The sequence below is a fragment of the Pleurodeles waltl genome, chromosome 3_1, assembly GCF_031143425.1.
Source record: "Pleurodeles waltl isolate 20211129_DDA chromosome 3_1, aPleWal1.hap1.20221129, whole genome shotgun sequence".
NCBI lineage: Eukaryota > Metazoa > Chordata > Amphibia > Caudata > Salamandridae > Pleurodeles > Pleurodeles waltl.
The window spans coordinates 1,952,516,534-1,952,539,138 of record NC_090440.1 but is presented as its reverse complement, the minus strand read 5'-3'; the positions used below and the strand labels follow the sequence as shown (position 1 = coordinate 1,952,539,138).

General features: G+C 42.5%; 1 protein-coding gene across 1 annotated transcript in view; it reads left to right on the top strand.

Annotated features, from left to right (window-relative positions):
- Positions 1–21,424, top strand: part of LOC138285841 (trafficking regulator of GLUT4 1-like) — a 162,264-nt gene extending 140,840 nt beyond the window's left edge. The window contains exons 2-3 of the mRNA XM_069226273.1: positions 14,278–14,410; positions 15,393–21,424. Coding sequence (XP_069082374.1) covers positions 14,278–14,410; positions 15,393–15,403 — 144 coding nt within the window. The 3' untranslated portion in view covers positions 15,404–21,424. The remainder of the gene's footprint in view (positions 1–14,277; positions 14,411–15,392) is intronic.
- The last annotated feature ends 1,181 nt before the right edge of the window (positions 21,425–22,605 follow it).

The window sequence follows — 22,605 nt, the reverse complement described above, 5'->3', positions numbered from 1 at the left end:
AGATATTTTAAAACAGTTTTACAGCAGAGCAAATTACACCTTAAACACTAAAGGGTTGTACAGAAGTGACAAAAGCAATGAGTAAATTCACTTTTCAGGAAAACATTCCGAGACGATTGAACTTGTAAAGTGGCAAAGGGCAAAGCAGTCCCCATAAACCACTAAAAAGGTTGTTGAAGATGACAAATTTATTACAGCAGATCATCATTAAAAGTGAAATTGTACGGGAAAAGTGCACTAGAATCATGTCTGTTCTGCTTTGATTGGTCAGAGGCACCCATCCTATGTCACTAAGGGGCTGATGTATTTCCTGGTGAGTGGAGTAATTACTGTCTCCATGGTGGAGCCTTTACTCCAGCCATGGTGCGAGTACTCCACCTGTGGCATTTAGAGATGTTGGCTGCTCCTGCAGACATCCCGTGCATTTCTAGGAACCGCTGTGTCAGCAGTTCCTTAAAATGCATTGTAAGTTCGACGGATGGCACAACTTTATTTTTTATTTATAAAAAGAAAATAACAAAGAGGGATTTTCTTTAAGAAAGTAAAAAGAACAATGACTCCCTTGCCATGGGAATCATTTAAAAGTTTTCACTGACCCTTGCTACCATGTATTTCATGGCGCTGAGAGGCAGTGAAAGCTAGCATTGTGTCCGCTCACTCTAGTGCGGATTGACACATGCCCAAACCTCCAATGCCGCTTATCCCATCAGGCCGTCTAATGTGTGTAGGAGGGGGAGAAGTAGTAGTCCGCCATCTATACACGGGTTTACCCTTTTCACCAACATTTAACCCAGCCCCTAAATTCACAAAAACATCTTTGAACTGAGGAATGAGGAGCCTTTTCACAAGGTAAGTCGAAGTATTTCATGATTGCTATTTTGGATGGTTCTAGCAAATAATCATGAGAATCATCTGAAGTTTGATGACATGGCTGCCCAGTTCTTTTTTTACGCCTGAGGTGCTGTTGGTACAGGGAGCACCTCAGGCTGACGCCAGCAGTCACCAGGGGCGTAACTTCGTGGGGAGTGGGGTGTTGTTTGGGGTGTTACACTCCCAATACATGTATTATTCAATAAATAGTTAGGTTCAGGGGCTTTCCGTCGGGTATGTTAAGCCAAGGTATCTGTCAGATTTCACCTGATATTTTTAAATACTCAGACAAAAACACAGACACATACTCTTGTCTCTGTTTTAAAAGTATTAAAACGTGTTTTTTAAATACTGTTTTAATTACCCCTCACAATCCACACTTATTTCTCGTTACACTGGACCTTAAGCCCCCCCCCCCCCACAAACACTGCTTCGCATACAATGATTAACATGATATGCCAGCGTGATTGTCGGGAAATTTGAAGCTCACCCCCCCTACTGACCAAGCTACGCCCCTGGTGGCCAGTCAAATCTGGAGAGTCCCATCTGTGACGTGGATACTTTTCCCATGAAGCAGTTCCCAGATGCATCATGGTAGATCAGCCATGTCCTAGTAGCATAGAGGAGCTGCAGTCACAATTGTCGGTCAGTACCCACTAACATAGTTCTATAGATGCTGGATATTTTCTCCCAGCAGGTTGGGACCATTTTCACGTTTTCATAATGTGACCACTATGGTTTCAATGGTGGTCATGCACAGAAGTGACACTGGTAGGACTGGCAAAGAACAAGCCACGTTAAATTGTGCTGTCTGTCCAATGCTATTTCCTTTCCTGTCAACACCGTCTAAGGCTTATTCCTCGTGGCTGAGCAAGGAGCAGCTCTTCATCAGGGAACATTGCCTTCTGACATCTACTTGCAAATGTCCTAATAACCGTCTTTACAGAATGCCCTTAAAGTTTCTTAATTTCTTAATAAATTAGTCTTGTACTCCAATATGAAGCATGCTTTACAGGGAAGGGATGGCATACATCACTGTCCTTGAGTCAGCTGTCACAGAAGGAGTTCAATATTTTAAAAAAATCATAAGCAGAAACCAGTTTGACTAAGACTGGAAGAACAAGCAATACTGGAGAGGTAGCGGAGAGGTGCTGTATGTATGTTTGGGTGTGATGAAATGTTGAGAGGACGAAAACATTAAATAGAGAACTATCCTGCATGAGGTTTCAAACAACTCTGCACTGTGAAGAGTTCACATTTTTTTAATTAGGTCTGGGTATCATATAATTTACTTAGAGTGGAAGATAGGTCTGTCTTTTCAACCATTTACTTTTTCTCAATTAGCCTCTTGCAGCCATTAGCTGGAGAGTATGTCAGTAATATTTTTGGCTCAGCCTAGTGGAGTACTCAGGTTTTACCTAATGCTACTGATTATTTGACTTTATCCTTCGCCTCTACTTGAGTGCTTCCACTAATCAACATGAGGATCTGCTTTACTACAATTGCCTTCTCCTTCCCATCTGTCTTATCTGTGCTAACCCTGGCGAAACTGGAACAGCATCACTGCCAAGGACTGAAACACTGATCTCAACACCCACTGGCCTGAACACAGCAACAGCCTCCCCAAAGCCATCAAGGATTTCAATAACTAGATCACCTCCTGCACCGACTCCCTAGTCCCGTTCAAATACAGTAATCAAACAAGAGCTAGACCCCAGGCCAGTTGGTACAAAGAGCACCTCAGGCTGATGAAATGTCACTGCAAACAGCAGGAGCTCAAATGGAGAATGAGTCAGGACAATGCAGACAGCAGCCTGTTCAAATCCGCCCTGAGACTCTACCATCAAATGATCCGGACCACAAGACGTGTAGTTCTGGGAGACTGCATCGATGCCAGCACCAATGAAGGGAAAGAAATCTTCACCACCTTGAAGAATTTCACCTCAGTAGCGGACAACTCCAACAGGACCTCTGCAACAATATGTCATGTCTTCAACAACAAAATCACCACCGTTTACAGGAACTTCAACCCGCAACCAGGACCCGAGTTCCGTAACGATTGTGACAGAGCCTGACCCTCTTCAATGCATATATGATCCCTATAGCCAGCATCATCTACTATCAAAACATTAACATCCCCTCCAAAGTCGACGACACAGAACTGATTCTCTCCCTTATGGACAAGACGCCCAGTAACTGGATCAAAATCAGTGACTGAAATCTCCCACTGGATGAAGACCAACTGTCTGAAGCTGAACAACAAGAAGACCAAAATCATGATCTTTGAGAAGAGCACTTCAATGTGGGACTCTAACTGATGGCCAACAGAGCTAAGACTGACTACCATCCCCACCACCCAAACCAAAAACCTCAGGGATCATCATTGACAACAAACTCCACATGACTACTCATGTCAATGCCATCACCGGCTCATGCTTCCATACCCTGGAGATGCTGAGGAAGATTTTCAAATGGCTCCCAATCAGCACCAGGAAAACAGTCACGCACGCCCTTGTCACAAGAAAACTGGACCTTGGAAACAACCTCTATGCAGGAATCAACAAAAAAACACCAGGAAGCTGCAGACCATTCAGAACTCGGTCGCCAAATTCATTCTCAACCTCCCACACCACACTCACATCACACCTCACCTGAAGGATCTTCACTAGCTCCCTATACACAAATGAGCACAATTCAAACTCTTCAACCATACTTTCAAGCCATTAGATAATACTGGCTCAGCATACCTCAAAATTTGCATCTGCTTTCCCAAACCTACCAGATACCTCCACTCATCCAGACCCCTACTTGCAAACATCCACATACACATATGGATAAGCAGATCCGGCAGTCAAGCCTTCTCCAACATTTCTCTTAAAGTGTGGAACGACTTGCAGCTACACATAAGAGCCTCCTCCTCACTTCTTGAGTACCATAAGCAGCTGAAGACCTGGCTTCCCTGGTAGTAGCACTAGGCCCTAGGTTGACTAGACTCACAGCTGCTCAGCACCAGGATACCCTCTCGGGTGATAGTGCGCTCTACAAATCTGCATAATACCCCATAACATACTGCATGTGTTATCATTTTAAGCACAGACCTGTTGGCTTTGCCAGTGCTTATTATCATTGCAGTCCCCAGGAAATCTGTTTTCAGCAGATCAAGAAAGATGTGAAATATCAGGACCAGTGCCACTGATGCTTGGCTGATCATTATGTGACAAGCGTTACAGTAATTAAAGTAATTTTGACTATAAACCAACATTAAGGAAAAACACCCCTGAAATGTAAGCACTTGTATAACTCAACATATGCAGTTAAAAGCACGAGTAATAGAAGCACAGGGCCACATCCTGTACCTTTCAGGAACTCATAGTGAGATAGGGAAGGTAATAGAGGCAAATTTCCACAGAAAGTTCAGTGCGGGTGTCCGCTTCATCGTTGCCCCCATAAACAATTGGTTCTGCCCATTTCCAAATACAAATGTGTATGGAAGGAAGGAAGGAGGATCAGAGTGGAGGGAAGATGGAAAGGCAAGGAGGGAGAATGTCTTCCTTGTTTCTTTGTTGCAGTCTGTATAAGGAAACCAAATCATTAGAGCACTTGAAAATCTGCTGAGCAGATGGGAAAAGGCCCGGGCTCATTTCCTCATGTCTCCCACCAGATAAACCACCTCATTAGTTCCTGCAGGTCAGAAGCAATGTGTGCCTCTCGCATGGATATATTGTTGGCTGTGTACCAAGCAAAAGGAGTGAAACATAAATATTTCAACAGATATATTCCTTGTATATCCACAAAAACTGTGCACATTTTAGCAATCCCGGGTGCTTTATTGACTTCTGGTATTCAAACTGGACACTGCCATGGAGCCACGTGTAAGATCTAAAGGCTAAGTTTCCATGAGCTAGGGAGTTCGCGAGACAGGTACTGATGACACGAAAGGGACAGTATCACCGAGCGCCTTGTGCTCATTACATTCCTTATGGGTGAGGAGAAATACCATGCTGAAATTAAAAATCTGAATAATTTGAGAAACTGGCCCCTTTGCTCTCCTGTAATCCTCTAAACTGTTTGCATTTTGTATATGGCGATATTTAGGGGGTCATTCTAAGTCTGGCAGGCGGCGGAGGCCGCCCGCCAGACTTCCCCCCTCCAAAATACCGCTCCGCGGTCGCAAGACCGCAGAGGGTATTTTGGCTTTTGCACTGGGCTGGCGGGCGACCGCCAAAAGGCCGCCCGCCAGCCCAGTGCAAAAACCCTTCCCACGAGGACGCCGGCTCAGAATTGAGCCGGCGGAGTGGGAAGGTGCGACGGGTGCAGTTGCACCCATCGCGAATTTCACTGTCTGCAATGCAGACAGTGAAATTAAAAGTGGGGCCCGCTTACGGGGGCCCCTGCAGTGCCCATGCCATTGGCATGGGCACTGCAGGGGCCCCCAGGGGCCCCCACGACACCCCATACCGCCATCCTGTTCCTGGCGGGCGAACCGCCAGGAACAGGATGGCGGTATGGGGTGTCTGAATCCCCATGGCGGCGCAGCGAGCTGCGCCGCCATGGAGGATTCAGAAGGGCAGGGGAAAACCGGCGGGAGACCGCCGGTTTTCCTCTTCTGACCGCGGCTGAACCGCTGCGGACAGAATGCCCTGCGGGGCACCGCCAGCCTGTTGGCAGTGCTCCCGCCGACCCTGGCCCCGGCGGTCTAGTACCGCCGGGGTCAGAATCACCCCCTTAGACTCCATTTAAAGTTTGTGGCCTTTATAAGTTCTCATTTGCCCCTTTAAACGTTTTTTTTTGTAAGCTCTTGGCTTTTCTCCACTAAACACGGATAATGACATTGAGGACTTTTAGTTTGTATGAAGCGCACAATTTTAACATGCCTATTGCGCGAGAGCTGCCTGCTCCTGTACCACAAAGTGCTCCTTGAAAAGGTGCACTGGAGAGAACCCCATTTTCCCCTAAAGCCATTATTTCTGCAAATTCTTTGAAATAAATGCATTACTAAATGTATAAGTTATTGAGGGTGGCAGTGATTCTCGTACAACTGACAAGATATATGCAATTTGCATTGTAATACGTGAATCCAAATTTATTTGTTGATTATGTTTTCAGGTCATTACTTTATAGGAGTTTCCAAAATGTAGCTTAGGAATCTCACCAGTCCGAACAAAGCAACATATGTCTGAGCTGCCTTGACCATTCCGAAGTGACCTACATTAGCATTTGCTGATATAGCTACCTGATATCATCAATAGCAGTTCAGACATTTGGGCCTTGGTCGTTAAAGACTAGTCATGTGCTATGTGGAGTTGAGGAAACCCTTGTGCTTGCATGTAGCAACATAAGTAAAAGGCAGTAAAAACGAACTGATAATTAGTCATATAAGCAGAAAGGAGGAACTAGAAAAGTTATAAAAAGCAAAAAAAAATTGTGTGTGTAATTTCACCATTGGCACCAATAAGTTAAATTGTGACACAGTCAAGCACTGTCATGGGATGCACACAAAATGTACACTGCTAATGATATCAACTACAGACGGGGGTCTCCATCATTTAATTTACATGTGACAGACTACACATTTGATTAAAAAGTGAAGTGGCCAATACTGCGTTATGATCCATTGTAGGACCTCTGGTGCTCTTTTAATATATCATTTACTTGACAAAAAAACATAAAGAAAATTATGTTATCTTGTAGGGCAGTGGTTCCTAACCTTTTCACTTCTGTGGACCCCCACTTAATTGTTACTGGATCCTGGGGACCCCCAATGAATCGTTATTGGAATCTGGGACCCCCATACTGAGTCATTACTGGAAGCAGGGGACCACGGCCTATGCATTTTCGATTATTTGAAATGCAAAACACAGATACAAACATCCATCACACAAATACACAAAATATTCATTCATTTACTTCACAAACACATAAAAAAAAATCAACATGTTAACTTTAAGGAGAAGGCTGGAGTCTTACTAAATTCAACTGAGGCCACTCATCATCCATATTAGATTCTATTTGATGCACTTGTACTGCTCCCAGAAATCACTCGAAAGATACTACATTAATTTTTAGCCCCAAAATTCAAAGTCCGTCATATTTACAGAACATTTTAAAATGTCAGTTTTACATTTTTCTTCTTTATTTATTTATACTTCATTATTCTGTTATTATTATTTCATTTTCTAAGCAGTTGCGGATGCCCTAAGTAGGCTCCGCAGACCACCACAGGTCCCTGGATCACAGGTTGAAAAACACTGTTGTAGGAGATAAAACCAGAAAACCCCATTCCTCTCACAATGTGGGGAAGATGTGTCTACAGCCAACAGCATCAAGAAAAGTATGTGAATTGAGATGCTCGACTCTGTAAGAAGAATACTGAATGAATTTATTGAATGGCAAACGCTAAGAAGCATACATATGTGATATTTTTGTTTTTAATGCCTTTTAAGAGACTATGCTATCAGACAGCTATGTGCAGTACATATTGGTTGAGTATTGCTGAAAAGGGATTGTATTCTTTTGTTCTTAATAATGTTTTAATGTATTTCATATATGAGTATTTTAGCTTTTGTTCAATTACAAACTACACACTTGATGGTGTAAGTCCTTTAAGTTTACTTACTACCTTCAATATTGATGCTTGAACTTTACTGCGATGTACTGCTGTTATTTACATTCAATTCCACTCTATTGCAGGCTTTGTGTGTTTTATGTTAAAGATAAAAAAAACGTTTCCATGGTTGCACGATTTTGATTGGAGTTCTGTCAAGTTTTTAGAAAGTTTTGATTGATTCATTTTGAGTTTTCTCTTGAATATTTATCTATTTTCATTTTTTTATTCTGACGATTCACCGGGATCAAGTGACTCCACCAAAAATGCACTAACTAATGGCATTCTGATTTTCAGAGATGCCATTAGTTAGTGCATTTTTGGTGGCTTACTTAGACCCTAATGTTCTGCTCACTTTTAGTCAGATAGATACAAGAGCACACAAACAATATGCTGTACTTACAGCTCCTAGGGTAAGAGGTATCTCCTAGTTTAGATAACCTTCTAGTCTTTCATGGGGAGAATTTTTTTCTATTTACTATTTTCTTTAACACATGTTGGTTGCCTTGCGAAATATCTGATATTCTGTCCATGTGTTAAGCTCTATAGCTATAATTAATGGCGTGTACTACAACTTTTTGATCCAGTAGATTATTTTTTAGTTGTTAAACTGGAATTGCATCTCTTTTCATTGTCAATGTACAGACTGTTCCCTTCTATTATTCCCTATTTTATATTGTCATTGACTTTCTAGTAACATTAATATTTCACAATCAATGATTACTTCTTGTTGAGTGTTTCAACTGGTTCCTTTTGACCTGATACTTTAGATTTGTTGCCCACGGAGTCGTTGCTCCTTCCTCATTTCCCCTGCTTCCTCCTTCTTTACTATGTTTATCCAAGAACCAGACCTGTTGTGACTGTAAATGCTGAACATCTACTTGAGTATAGGGTGGTGTGTCTGTTTAGCAAACGTAGTTATTCAAGAAGATTTTATTTCTTAGGCTTACTTTTTAGCTACAAGTGAGTGCTTGCTTAAGTCCTGATGAAGACATGTTGACTTATCTTGGAGGATCAAACACTGACTAGAAGCCATTTGCATCAGCTATACACATTTTTGGCCTAGTATCCCATTTTATAATTTTATAGATTGAGCCTCGGATCACGCGCTGGTGCTGAATTGTTGTCAAGTCATACAGTTTTCGTCTTCTGAAAATGCTATATTATTTATTCACATTTATTAGAGAACTGTGAGCTTCCATTTTTGCCAACCAACACCAGAGTCGGAAGTTGTTCATAAATAGATGATCGATATATCTATTTTTCTCATTTGTCTAACTTCTGTATTTTTATCTTGTCCCTTATAACATTCTTTTGATAAAAGGAATCTATTTCATTAATATTCTCCCGGAAAATAATTGCATTCTGTTGTTTATGACTTATATTGATGCTGGTGAGAGTCAGGAGTAAAAAAGCATTCCCTTTAACCTGATGAGCAGATGATATGTAAATGTGGCAGAAAGGACTTGTGACTTACACCATTTGAATGTGCTGTCAGAATACACTAACCTTGTACTCTGGATCCAACAGGCCTGATGCACTCTTCCACTTCTCACCACTACTGCTGCTAACAAAGCAATGCATGATCTCTAAGTCAAATAGTAGAAGCAGGGAAAGGTGGATGGAATGAGAGAGAAAACAGACACCAGGTATCACTCTGTCTAATCACTCTGCTGGGCAGGAACATCTGCAGATTGCTAGGGATATCTTAAGGCACATGAGAAGTATTAAGTAATTGCATATAATCACCCTTCATCCTCTATCCAAGGTGAAGGCAACCTTTGCTTAACCACTTCTCAGTGCCCTTAGTATGAAGCTGACTTTCCTGAAACTGAAATACAGAAATATATCAATAACCACTGAAACGCTCATTAAATTACCTCAGAGTTTGTAAGATTACTGCTCACTTCATTTTATGAACTTCTGATACTGAGTAGTTTATGTTCTGATTTTGTTTTAGGCATAAATGAAAGATAGTTTAGATTGATAGTACTCTGTAATTCCTACTCTGAATGGCATATGTATCATTTGTTAAAATATCACTTGTACCTTTATACGCATTACTTACACATATTGTAATTAATGATGCTTTGACAATAGAAAGCTTTTTGTTCCTTCGCAAAATAAATCAAGTTCCAAAGACTGAAAGTATTTAGCTACAAACATAGAATTCAAGAAAGAGTTCAAAGTTTATTTGTTTCCAAACGTGGCTCCCAGAACATGTCTTCGTATTATTGATATCTCAGCAAACTATTTAGGAAGATAATGTTCCTCCAACAACAACAGCAACAACATAGTAACTCGATTGCCTAACAAGTGAAACACCAGGGAAGCGGTACCTAAAAATCCAAGATGGCTGCTGCCATTTACAACACTAGTGGAATTCATTGAGTCCCACAAAGTGTCATTTCTGTTTTGGCGATGTCGCTTTTTGAAGCCTCTGCGAGTGTGAAACCTTTCACCAGGCACAAGAACACTCAATGCACACTACTAGGCTCTCTTCCCTCGAAACAGAGACGGGCCACTCCATCAGAGGCCTATTATCTATGTCATTCACCTTAACCCGTGAACACACATTTCTTCTAATGTCCAAGTGCTTCTATGCCCTGCAGAGACTAAGGCCCATTTTTATACTTTTTTTGCGCCGCATTTGCGTAATTTTTTGACGCACAAGTGGCGCAAACTTACCAAATACAATTATATTTGGTAAATTTCCACCGCTTTTGCGTAAAAAATGAGGCAAATGCAGTGCAAAAAAGTCCCCTACCCTCCTCTGCTGCAGTAAAGAAAGCTGGTGTTGCAAAACTAAACAGGGATACACGAATGTATGTCGGAACGACGCATGCCTGAACAACGAATGCCTGAACAACAAGGTCGGAACAATGACCTCCTTGTTACCACTAATGCCTTTACCACGAATGCCTTAACAATGATTTTTCGTTGTAAAGGCATTCCTGGTAAAGGCATTAGTGATAGGCATGCATTGTTCCTGCATGCGTCCCCCCTACCCCCCCAACCCCACCCCTAAAAATTACCGCGACCCCCCACTAAAACCACACCAACCCCCCACCCTTGCCCCTAAAACTACCCCAACCCCGCCTCCTGCCTAAAATTACCGCGACCCCCACCCTACCCCCAAAACCTAAAACAACTCCAACCCCCACCCCATCCCTGAAACCTAAAGTACCCCAACCCACAACCCTAAAACTACTCCGAGCCCCCCACCCTGCCCGTAAACCTAAACCCTCCTAACCCCCCCACCCCGCCCCTAAAATTACCCAACCCACCCCTAAAACCTAAAACCACCCCAACACCCACCCCTAAAACAACCCCAACCCCCACCCCATCCCTAAAACCTAAACTACCCCAACCCTCACCCTTAAAACCACCCCAACCCCCACCCCGCCCCTAAAACTAAAAATACCCCGACCCCCTCACCCCTGCCCCTAAAACTAAAACCCCAACCCCCCACTCCCACCCCTAAAACTGAAAATACCCCGACCCTAAAACTAAAACTAAAACCCCAACCCCCCACCCCGCCCCTAAAATTGAAAATACCCCGACCCCCGCCCCTAAAAACTAAAAACCCATCCCCCCCACCCCCCTAAAACTGAAAATACCTGACCCCCACCCCGCCCCTAAAACTAAAACCCCGTTCACCCCACCCCACCCCTAAAACTGGAAATACCCCGACCCCCCCACCCCTGCCCCTAAAACTAAAACCCCGACCCCCACCCCTAAAACTGAAAATACCCCGACCCTAAAACTAAAACCCTGGCCCCCCACCCCTAAAACTGAAAATACCCCGACCCCCCAACCCCACCCCTAAAACTAAAACCCCAACCCCCCACCCCCGCCCCTAAAACTGAAAATACACCGAAAAAAAACCTAAGACCGCAACCCTCCCATCCCCACCCCACTTACCTGAGTCATCACCTCGTCGCGTCGTCCTCCTCAGCCGACTCCCTTGTTTGTGCCTTAACCACGCATGTGCGTTGTGCAGCACATGCATTGTTAAGGCACAAAACAACAAAGTCGTGGTTAAGGAAAGCGTAGTTTCGCTTTCGTTGCCCACGACTTCGTTGTTCCGAAGTCGGCCTTCAGGGCGTTTCCCAGGATACACTGCTTGAAAAAGAAACTTCTGCAAATACCAACGTGTTCATCACTGGCACAGGGAACTGTTTGGCTATTCTGGAGCATCCATCAGGTGAGAAGGGTCTACCGTTAATAAGTCCGCCACCGTATCCTACAGCAAAGTTACTTTAGTCTTATATCTACAGGAATTGCGCACTCTACACTAATCTGTGTGCATCCTACAGCTGTAATAGGTTTAAATAACTCAAACTTTCATCCTACCACGGTAGATGAAATTGGTGCAATTGAGTTGGATAACTGAAATCCCGGTTGTTTGCAGCACTGCAAAATGTACTAGTAACATTTTTAACAAGTCAATATTATTTTATTTACATTTCTATATTGATTGCAATTTGCAAATACCTGTGTATAAATCAGAGCACTGTCAGCCTTAGTGATACTAATGTATAGATATCTACTAGTTTGAAGCTTTATTTAAAGAGGTATTGCTACTACAGTGAAAATATAAGTTGACTGGTTATAAATTGTTGCTATTGGAACCGATTTTGGTAAATGTGTTTATGGACAGCATATACATCTATGCACCAGGCAGGGTGTAGCACTGCAGGGTTTTATTTGACAGGTTATCACATCTCAAATATCTTGATGGTAACTCTTTATTGTATTCTGTACTTGTTTTTCCCTTTTTCCTACAATCTGAAGCCTTAATTTATAACTGACAAACCGACCCTGCCTGTACCAGAATGTAAAAGTTATTTCTTGGCTGCTCTCCAGACACAAAGTGGTGTGATGGTTGTGCATTTGGTTGTGATCCAGAAAGTCAAAAATGGTCCCCATTCACATTACACTAACAGTCTCTGGAGGCCCCACCCTTTCCCCAACCATTTACCAAATGACAGTGCTTCAGAAAACTCTTGATTCTATTACCTGCCTATTCAAATTATGTTGCTTTTTGCTACAGGCTTCCATCCTCCAATTACATGCTATCTCAAAATGCATCTTCCATATTTCTAAATCCTGCATGAAATACTGACCTTTAATTAAAACTTCTGATCGGTGCCCCTCCTTTTTTCTTTAAAATGACCCTCTCCTTCCCTTCTCCTTCCCTTCAGCTTCTGGCATACCTCCTCTCTCTGAGAACAACCTTGTTCATTCTATTAAGTCTAGGTTTATTAACATGTTTCTCCAAACTGCCCACAAAGATCACAACCTTTCCTTTTTAGAAATCAATAACCCTGCAATCGAACAAAATCTAAGCTGCTCTAGCTCACCAATTAATCTCACCAAAGATCTGCATGAACTCATATGCCCCCTCCCCCTAACTTACACACTAAACTCCTAATAACGTAATCTACCACAAAGGAACTGGAATTCATGTATGGAGTGGTTTGCTTGACTGAACAAGACTAATCCCAAAAGCTAATAACACTGGACTAGCCACTACCATTGAGTTCCACAGCAACATGCAGCCTGGCATAAAGCATGTTAATGCCTCTACAGGGGTAGCAAGAGATATATAAATGCGATTACAGTGCACTTACAATACAAGTTAAATTACAATGCTGCAGAAGGGTGAATGAGGGAATGTGTGGTCCGATACTTAAGCCCTCATATTGAGGAGTGTAATAGTGAAACATTTGGTGGATGTCCTGTGCAACCTGCTCTCAGTTCTGTCCTTCATTTAGAGGTTGTAGGAACAAGTTTTTGCCAGTGGGAATGGTACCACAGGAACCACACTTTTTAAGGCTGCCTGTCCAATGCATTTCCTGTCAGCATCTATTTCGTCTGGGTACACCATGTCTGTGTCAACCACAGCAGTCTTGAAAATAAATGGTCCAGAAATGACCCACATGTTCCGAGACAAAACCTTCAGTGTGTTGGTTACATCAGTTATGTAATTTCTAAATAAATACCCGCGATTTGGGGTGAATGTCTTGGGAAAGGAAGCAAGTGATGGCAGGTCCCCCATGCCGCTGAAGCAGAGCAAACCTGCTTTAGCCACCGAGCCGTCAGGGGAAATATCCACACAAGGTCGCAGCTAGGATGGCTGAGGCATTGACTCCCTTCTCACCTCCCTCATCATGCTGGCCCACTAACCTTAAAATGATGCCCTTAATCTTGAATCAAAGTCCTTACCCATACACCTACATAGCCAATGGGTCATGCAAATGAAATTCAATACACCTTTGATAGGGCATTAAAAAGGGAATTTCTATAGCAGCATTTTTATGTCAAAATACAGTCTTGAAAATATGAGAGGGAATAGTATGAATATATATATGATATATTTATGGATTTTCAGAAAATGGCAATACGAACCTGTATGTCAGTTGCTTGCAAGTGAAAACCAAACCTAAACTTAGGACAGAGAGAAGATGTCTGACATAAATGTTGCAAAAGGATCAGTGCAAAGGGCTCACTAAATTAATCTACAAAGCAAACAAGGTGGCTTAGACATGGTGTTCCTAAACTCCCACGGTTTTACCATCAAGGTGAAATCTTCAATGAAGTGGGGAAGAAATAAAAAGAGAAAGAGAAAGAGAATCAGGTGGGACGTTTTTGGGCACTGGTGAAAATGAAGTTCTTCAAGGTGAAGTGATTTATTAACAGCTTGAAACACTATCATTTGCTTCGATGTATGACAGGTGTGTGCTGTATGTGGTGCTTTATCAGGTCAAACTCACTTCCCTTCTTTTTCTTTTCGACAGTCAAGGAACAGCCTCCAACAGGGAGATGCAGATGGTGCCCGCAGGCTGGGAAGGATGGCCAGGCTACTCAGCGTTGTCTCCATTGTGCTGGGACTGGTCATCATTGTGCTGTACTGCGTGCTTAACTTCACAGGTAAGCTGCCCCTGTGATGGGAGCTCGGGGTGCGTAAGCTCAGTGTAGGACAAATAGGGTTGGCTCCAGTGAACTTCCACCGCATTCGAGTTACAAGTTTCAAATAATTAATATAAAAAGATTCAGGTATTACAGAACAGGGTTGGCTCTCCCCAATCGTAAGTAGAGAAACATTCCAGCCCTTACTTTAAAGAGGTGACACTGGGAATTAAGACAAGGGAGGTTCATGAGTACACGACTGGGGCTCCCTCCAGTTCTGTGTCCTCCCAAGTGACAAATACAAATCCAAGTCTTTCAGTTATCAGGCCAGCTTGGACAGAGTGTACATAGGAGGCAGCACTGACAACCACTTGGAAAGATGGGTGGCAGCTTGGCTGGTCAGTGACGCTTCAGTTTTGGAGCAGCGGCCACTGGTTTATGCATCTAGAGGAAACCTACCATGGTTGTTGCAAAAGAAACAATGGGGATAAAATAGTGCAATTTATATAGGTCTTTCCTTATCCAGTTGGCAACCCTTTGGGGGTTGTGAGTGGGGCAGGAGTCAGGTCGAGCCAATGCAACAAAGCTGGACATAACTGCAGGCCCATGACTTAATGATTACTGTCCTACCTTTCAACTATGTTTCAGTCTAACTAACCTACCATTTTCCAGCTGCTATCCAACCCTTAAGTAACCAGCTACAGCCCAAAACCCAATACAGACCATAGACAACAACCCACCTGTAGAAAATGCAAAGAAGAATGGAAATCGAAGGATGAGGTCATTTTCAGTGCCTGTCTCTTAAACACTTGTGCTTCCAACATCCAATCTGTGGGCTAGTGATCAAATGTCCTTGAACAACTCTCCAGAAGTGAAGCCACACCCGATAACAAACAATGGATGCATAGAAACCATATGAATGATAGCCTCACAACATCATCTAAATGTGTCAAACCAATGCAAGTCACAAACCAAAACTAACTATTGCCTTTTTCCATTTCAGTTTTACACTAACAGACGGTCCCCTGGGACAGAAGGGTATCCCAAGATGATATCTACCTTCCTTCACGATTTTTAAAATTTACTGCAAGAGACCCCTGCCTTTTTAAACAGCCACCAAAGGACCGGGGACGCCCCCCTGGGCTGAGATCTACTCCACATGAGATACGTCGGATCGCATGCAGTATTTCGCAATCTGTTGGAGATTGGTTTTCTCACCCAGTAAAAATGGGATGCAGCTCACTAGGTCTGTGATTGGGGAACAGGAGGGCATTTTTTGAGATGGACAACATAGAAACCTAAAAAAATGGGACAAATGCTGTTGGTACAAATGTAAGATGAAGATGGAAAAAATCAAGACTACCACGAAAACGGAGGAAAAAGAATAACAAATAAAGACCAGATGGTGATTCTGAAAGAGAAAAATTCAAAGCATTTTTTATATTTTTAAACCAAAAATAGTGGTGAGTTTTATTTCAGTTTGTGTAGCTTATGGCTGTTTTCTGGTCGGAAGAGAGGAAGGAAAGAAGAACCCAACAAATGCAAAAAAAAAGCTGCAAAAATAAACAATGGCTTTGGTTCCCTTGCTCCTTACAATGCCGCTTTCTTCAGCTACATATTTAAAAAGTGGACTGTTTTTTGTATTTTTATGGAAAAACTGACCATCTGCATGCTGCTCTGAATGAGGTTCTTAATATCTGTTTTGATGAATTCTCTGTTCGTGTTTTGATAGGTGAACGATGGAGATGAAGTAGGTGGGTAGCAAGCCAAGCCAAGGAGGATCATAGACGAAAGACGGTACAGGGAATGAGGAGAAAGTGGAACAGGAGCTGAGAGTAGCCGGGTAGTCGTAAGTCTAGCAGGGGAAGGGAATCGTGTCACGGGAGCCTGGAGCCAGGGAACGGGGACATGACTCAATCTAGATTAAAAGAAAAGGCAGAATGAATGAGCCATGCTGTAGCTGTGGTGGTTTCTGATGCATCAGTTTCTCTTTGGTGGCAATGTATTTGCAGGGACAAAAGGGGCATGTGCCATCATCCTACCTAATGGTGGGGTGCTTTCAACTGCACCCACTACATTCTGGGACATGCACTCCAATCTCCCCATGTTGAGATCACCCAAGTAGTATCTGCTCAATAGGACCCCACCTTTTTGTATTGCTGCTAGGTGAAACTAGGTCAGCACGTAAAGTGGATTATTTATCACGGATGTATGGCACCAACAAAAGAAAGAAGCTTGTGAGTACTTACAAGAGGACACAAAGCAACAGAAACATAAAGCAACCACAAAGGGCAATATGGAAATTGTGAGGAACCACACAGATAGCATTTGACAAAACTGTGAAGACCACACATTGGAAGATCCAATAGATACCTCCGCAATGCAGATTTTGTTATTTGGCATTCATCCCACCCGCAAACCGTCTAGAGACTGCCAGTATTTCAATGCAGGAGCACAATACCTCCTGCTCTTACAATTGTGGGTTCCCCAACCCTAAAATTACTTGAGTAGACATGTGATGTAGTCTGTAGACAGAAGCATCCTTCACAACCTCGAGGGCAAAGATGGGGTCTCTCTGCATAGGCCCTGCTCAATACTGGTGTTTAAATGGTAGCTCCCTTCTTGATGCTTCAGGAGGAGACACACCCAACAACGCTCGGCTATGCCATTTGGATGGAAATCAGTGCTACCACAACAGAATTCCAACATGTAATCAGCACTCACTATCATACATTAGTACATGTCTAGGCAGAATACAAACATCCACCACACACAATCCTGATACGCCAGTAGACGCATATCAGGAAGGACTCGACATCATCACCCAATATTTCCAGTTAATTCAAAAACATACTAATCCTTTAGGCAATGGGCAAGCAAAATAACCCAGTTTTCTTATAAGAATAATGACCTCCAGAAACACCCACAAACTTTCAATACATCTATTAACAACAAAACGCCAAATATCCTCACACTTCCTCTTCTTTATGACAGTTCACCAACAACACCAAACCCCAATATGTAATGTAATCCTCAAACTGTGGCATTAAGTTATCAAGCCCGACTGGCACTGCAAAGATGTAGCATTGGCAAAATAGGCACCATACACATGTATAACATATCACATAGCATTACGTACCATGACCTAACATAAAATATCAAAGGGCTGGTATAGACCTGTTACAGTCATTTGCAATCCTACTGAGTAGTGCCAGTACAGCCCTGCTGAAAATGGTGCACTCTTCCTGAGAGGGGTTAGTACAGTCCCATTAAATATACTGCAAAGCATTTAACTATTGCTTAGTGTTGATGATAAAAAAATGTATTGGCCCTACTGAAAATATTGCAGAATCACTGAGACGTACTGTATTGCTCCACTACATATATTGCACTATCCCTAGGAGGCGCTGTTGCTGCATCACTAAATATACTTCAGTGTCCCTGAGAAGTGACTGAAGTGCCTGGCTGAATGTGCCTCGTTGCATCTGACAAGTATTGGCAATGCACCCCTTAAACATACTGCAATCCTGTTAAGGAGGTCTGGTGACATCATGGGATGTTAAAGATTTTGCAGTACTTCTAAAATGAACCTGTAATGTATTATTGAATACATTCTTAAAAGTGCTGATGCTCTCTCTCTCTGTTTGAAACAAAACCTTCGATGCTCTCAGCCAACCATCAGATGCTCATTTCATGAAAACAAACAAGGCCAATATTACTCATAAGGGATGCGTTCTGCAAAAAGTAACTTTGGCACAAGTTGAATCTCTCAAGACAAGCGACCCATAGTGAAGTTCAAATTATTGAAGGCCAGAGCATAACTGAGATGAGAGATTCTACATACTGAGGGATGAAGAAACAGATGTGTGTGTGTGTGTGACAGCAGGGAGAAAGATGGACAGAAAAAGAGAGAAACAGAGTCGGGCATGGGATTAAGGGAATGATGGGGTAACGCAACGCGATAAAAGAGAAAGGTGGGTGAAAAGACAAGAGAAATGATAAATAGGAAGCAGGTGAGAAAGAAACAGCATAGGCGGGAGACATCGCAGGGTTTGTTGTGTGTATGATGTGTGTTGAGTTCTTATGTGGGTGCACAGTAAAATATGGTGTCATATTTTTGGTGCAACTTGAGGCATTTTGTAACAATAATAACTCATAATAATGCAATTTAAAGCATATCACAAGACGACAGTACCATTCTAGGGGGCACAAAAAGTCACAGGTCCCTTTAATTCACTAATTTTAGAAAGAGTAGTAAGACAAGGTGTTGAACGCACACACGTACATGTTCATGAAAATATTTCCGACCTAATAATACATGTTGATGGAGCAAGGGTACTAACAGACAAATACGGACACATTTATCACCAAGGAGCAGCGTTTAAATTCCAGGTTATATTACCATAAAACTGTAAAACTAACTTTAGAAATCGCTCCTTACTGAATTGCAGATTCCATGCTGCAGTCACTTAGAGAGGAAAACAAACACTTTAGAGAGGAAAACAACTAGACACAGCGCCTGGTTCGGATCTTGGTAGGTGGGTTACTCTGTGACAGTTATTCCATCCGCCATATTGCAATTTCCATAGGATGTAATGGAATCTGATGCACAGGCGCAATATCCCTCACGTTTTGTACAGAGTAAACCAGTCTGCCAAGATTTAAATCAGGCCCAAAGTCGCCCAACCATTTTATTAAATCTGACACAACTGCACCGATGCAACCCCTTGCTCTCAGATTCTTGTTCAGTACCTTTTTTTAAATGACTTCCAGGCACAAGAGACAGCCTGGCAACTGTGCTGTGGGAGTCGCTGTTTATGCCTGGACAGCTCAGAGATGCTGTGAGTGGCAAGGACTAACTAATCAGCTCATACTGCTAAATAATTCACTTACTGGCTAACAAACAAAAATCAGGCATTGGCAAAGCCAGTAGGGTCTGCATTTGGCCTTATTGGGCTCACAAACCACACAACTATAGAAGTCTCTGGCACAAACGTACTCCTTGTGAGGTTTGCACAGTAAAGTTAGCCAATGGCTGAAGCGGACTGACTCACTGACCCATGCTGTAGTGGACAGAAAAAAATGTGAATGACAGAACAATAGGCCCCAATAGGCCAATAGATGAAGAGACTAGGCTGAAAGGCCCCATAAGTGTTTTATGTATATATATATATATATATATATATATATATATATATATATATATATACAGAATTTTAGTAAAATAAAAAAGTCTTGGCTACCGCCACACCTAATAAAAATGATTCACAAAAATGTGGTGAGCTGCCACTGTCTGGTATTAATGTTAGTGTTACGTCATGTGTACTCGACATTGCCCACTAAGCACATATGTTTTCTATGTCATCAGAATTCAATAATTGCACACTGCCTTCTGGCCATGAATTGATATTTACTGTATACGGCATGCAAAGCACCATTGTATCCATCAGTTGTGAAGTTTTGTCAGACCTTCGAATTCTAGCAGAAGCGCTAGACCTGACATTGTGCATCAGCTGCACTGCTCTCAACGACACAACTTGGAACCCAGAAAATGTATGTTCCCTCAATGATTAATTGAAACGTCTGCAATTTACTTATTGCCATAAAAGATGTGTGTCCCTTTTCTGTTTCTGATGATTCACAAAACTGCGGGTAGGGTCTCTCAAGTGAATTATACTCTTAGATTGGTCTGCAGATAGGACATTTGTACTGTTGATTGCAGCAATTGTTAATAGTCAATCCCCCTACGAACATGTTTATACTGTACACAAGCAATAATGGGTTACAAATCTGAAGGCAGCTCCTTTAAGTCATGTATTCCCATATGGAAGAGTTTGCTACATATTCCATGGAGCAGTGACCATGCAACTAACTCAATGTGTAGTCATCAGCATCCCAAAGTAAATTTATTCACATATGTCGACCTTGCACAAGTGGGCAAACACGGATTAAAAACTATAAATATTGATTGCAAGAGTCAAAAACAGGAATCCATGAGTATGCAAGCAAACTAAATTATGAAGTCATACAGTTCTACTGTGATGTAAAATAGACCTGTCGCAATGCAATTGAACCATATTGAGAGGCCACAGAACATAATATGTAGTTACTGTAGCCCATTAAAAAATGTAGCTACACTGTGAAGCTATAGTTTGTGTTATAATGTGAAGTCATAGAGCATCTTCAAGATGTAATCGAACCCAACTCTGGTGGTCACAGAAGCTTATGAAGCCAAAGAGACCATCAAAGTCTCATTGAGTCATGATCTCTTTGTAATGCCAATAAGCACTACACCGATGCAATAACAGGGACTGATATTAAAAAGCGTATGTTATAGATATTTGCTCATCACTTTTCCAGAAAGGAAAATTTCAATTTGACCAAGATTTTCCTATCAAGGGGGCTTTGGCATTCAATACTGCAGTTTCTCAAATCATGCGAGACAAACAGCTTCAACATTGTTCCCCCTCTTCCCGCCACTGTTGTTGCCATCTAACATACTGCCACTAAGCAAGAGTACGCAAAGGATTGTGAAACTGACACTGATTAATTTGCTCCAGCTATGTACTCACTAAAGAGATCCCTGTGTTTCCTTGTATGTCCGGCTACAGTGCTTGTAGCCTATGTGTTGCCAATGAGAGGCAGCCCTACCGCAACACAGTGTTGCCTAGGAGCTTGAACAAGACGGAACACCTCTGCACTAGATGGTCAACAGAACATGGTATAATAATGAAGAGTCTTTTCCAAAGAGACAAATTTGTCCCTGTACAGGTCCTTCCCCAACTCTACTGCATGTCACTGTGCCATCGGGGTCTGTAGCCTAACCCTAATGCATCGAGTGGATTATTTTTAATAAAAGATCTCGCAACTTCAATAGCATGAACATGTCAAGAAATTCTAAATCCTTCCACTTCTTATATGCCACAAATGTGTCCATTTTCGGCACGGTTAAGTGATACATCTGTACATGGGGGATTTTTATGTTTAGTTTTGTACTTTCAAGGCATGAAAGAAATAAACACGCATGGTCTAAAACGTGATGCTCTGTTGTGTTTTATTTGAAGGATGAATGGATAATCTTCCCTCGAAGATCTACATAAGAATGAGTGTGTGTCGGAGCGTCTACTCCTGCTCACCCCAAATATGAAAAGAAGATATCAATGACACAATATCGAGGTAAACAATATTGTTTGACACAAATACTGTTTCAAAAATATTGTTTACCAAAATATTGTGTCCCTAAACACATAATGGTAAGTACAACAAACATTGGCAAAGCCAATAAGTTTCACTTGTGGAAGAGCTATTGGCTTTGCCAATATGACTTAGCCTTGCTCCACACCAGCTTGGCAGCATTTCAGCATGCCTAAAAGTGGAGTAAAGGAGAGTGGTGTGGAGTGTCTTAAGGTAGAGTGTCATGTAGTAGAGTGGGGTGTTTATGGAATGGCAGAGAGAGGCATGGAGTGGTGTAGAGCAGAGTTGAGGGGCATGGAGTGGCATAGCATAGTGTTGTGGCGTGTCGCGGAGGGAGTAGAGTGGAAGGGCATAGAATGCTGTAGCGCTGAGTGGTGTAGAGAGGAGTAGAGTGTCAGAGTGGAGTACAGTGTCAGAACGGTGTGGCAAAGGGTGTTGTTGAGTGGTATAGAGCAGAGTGGAGTGGCATAGAGGGTGTTGCGTAGAGTGGTCTAGAGCAGATAGATTGTGAGAGAATGGAGTGGCACAGAGTGGAGTACTGTAATACAGTGGAATGGCACAGAGTGGCAGAGTGGAGTGGCATAGACTGGCATGGAGCGGAGTGGTGTAGAGTTGAGTACTGGAGTGGTGTAGAGTGGAGGAGTGGAGTGAAGTATAGTTGAGTAGTGTGTCATAGTATAATTTAGAGTAAAGTGGCATGGAATGGCGTAGATGGAGTTGCCAGAGCGTCAGAGTGGACTAGTGTCATAGAGTGGCATAGAGAAGAGCAGAGTGGGGTAAAGTGTCATAGAGTGAAGTAGAGCTTAATGGAGTAGAGAGTCATGGGGTGGAGTGTTATAGATTGAAGTAGAGTGGCCTTGGGTGAAGTGGCAATAAGCACAGCAGTGAAGAGTAGATTGGCAGAGTGCAGTGGTTTAGAGTGCATTGGTTTTGTGTAAAATGGTGTAAAGCTGTGGCATAGAGTAAGTAGAGTGGCATAGAGAAGTGGTGCAGAGTGTGATAGAGTGGAGTGTTGTAGAGTG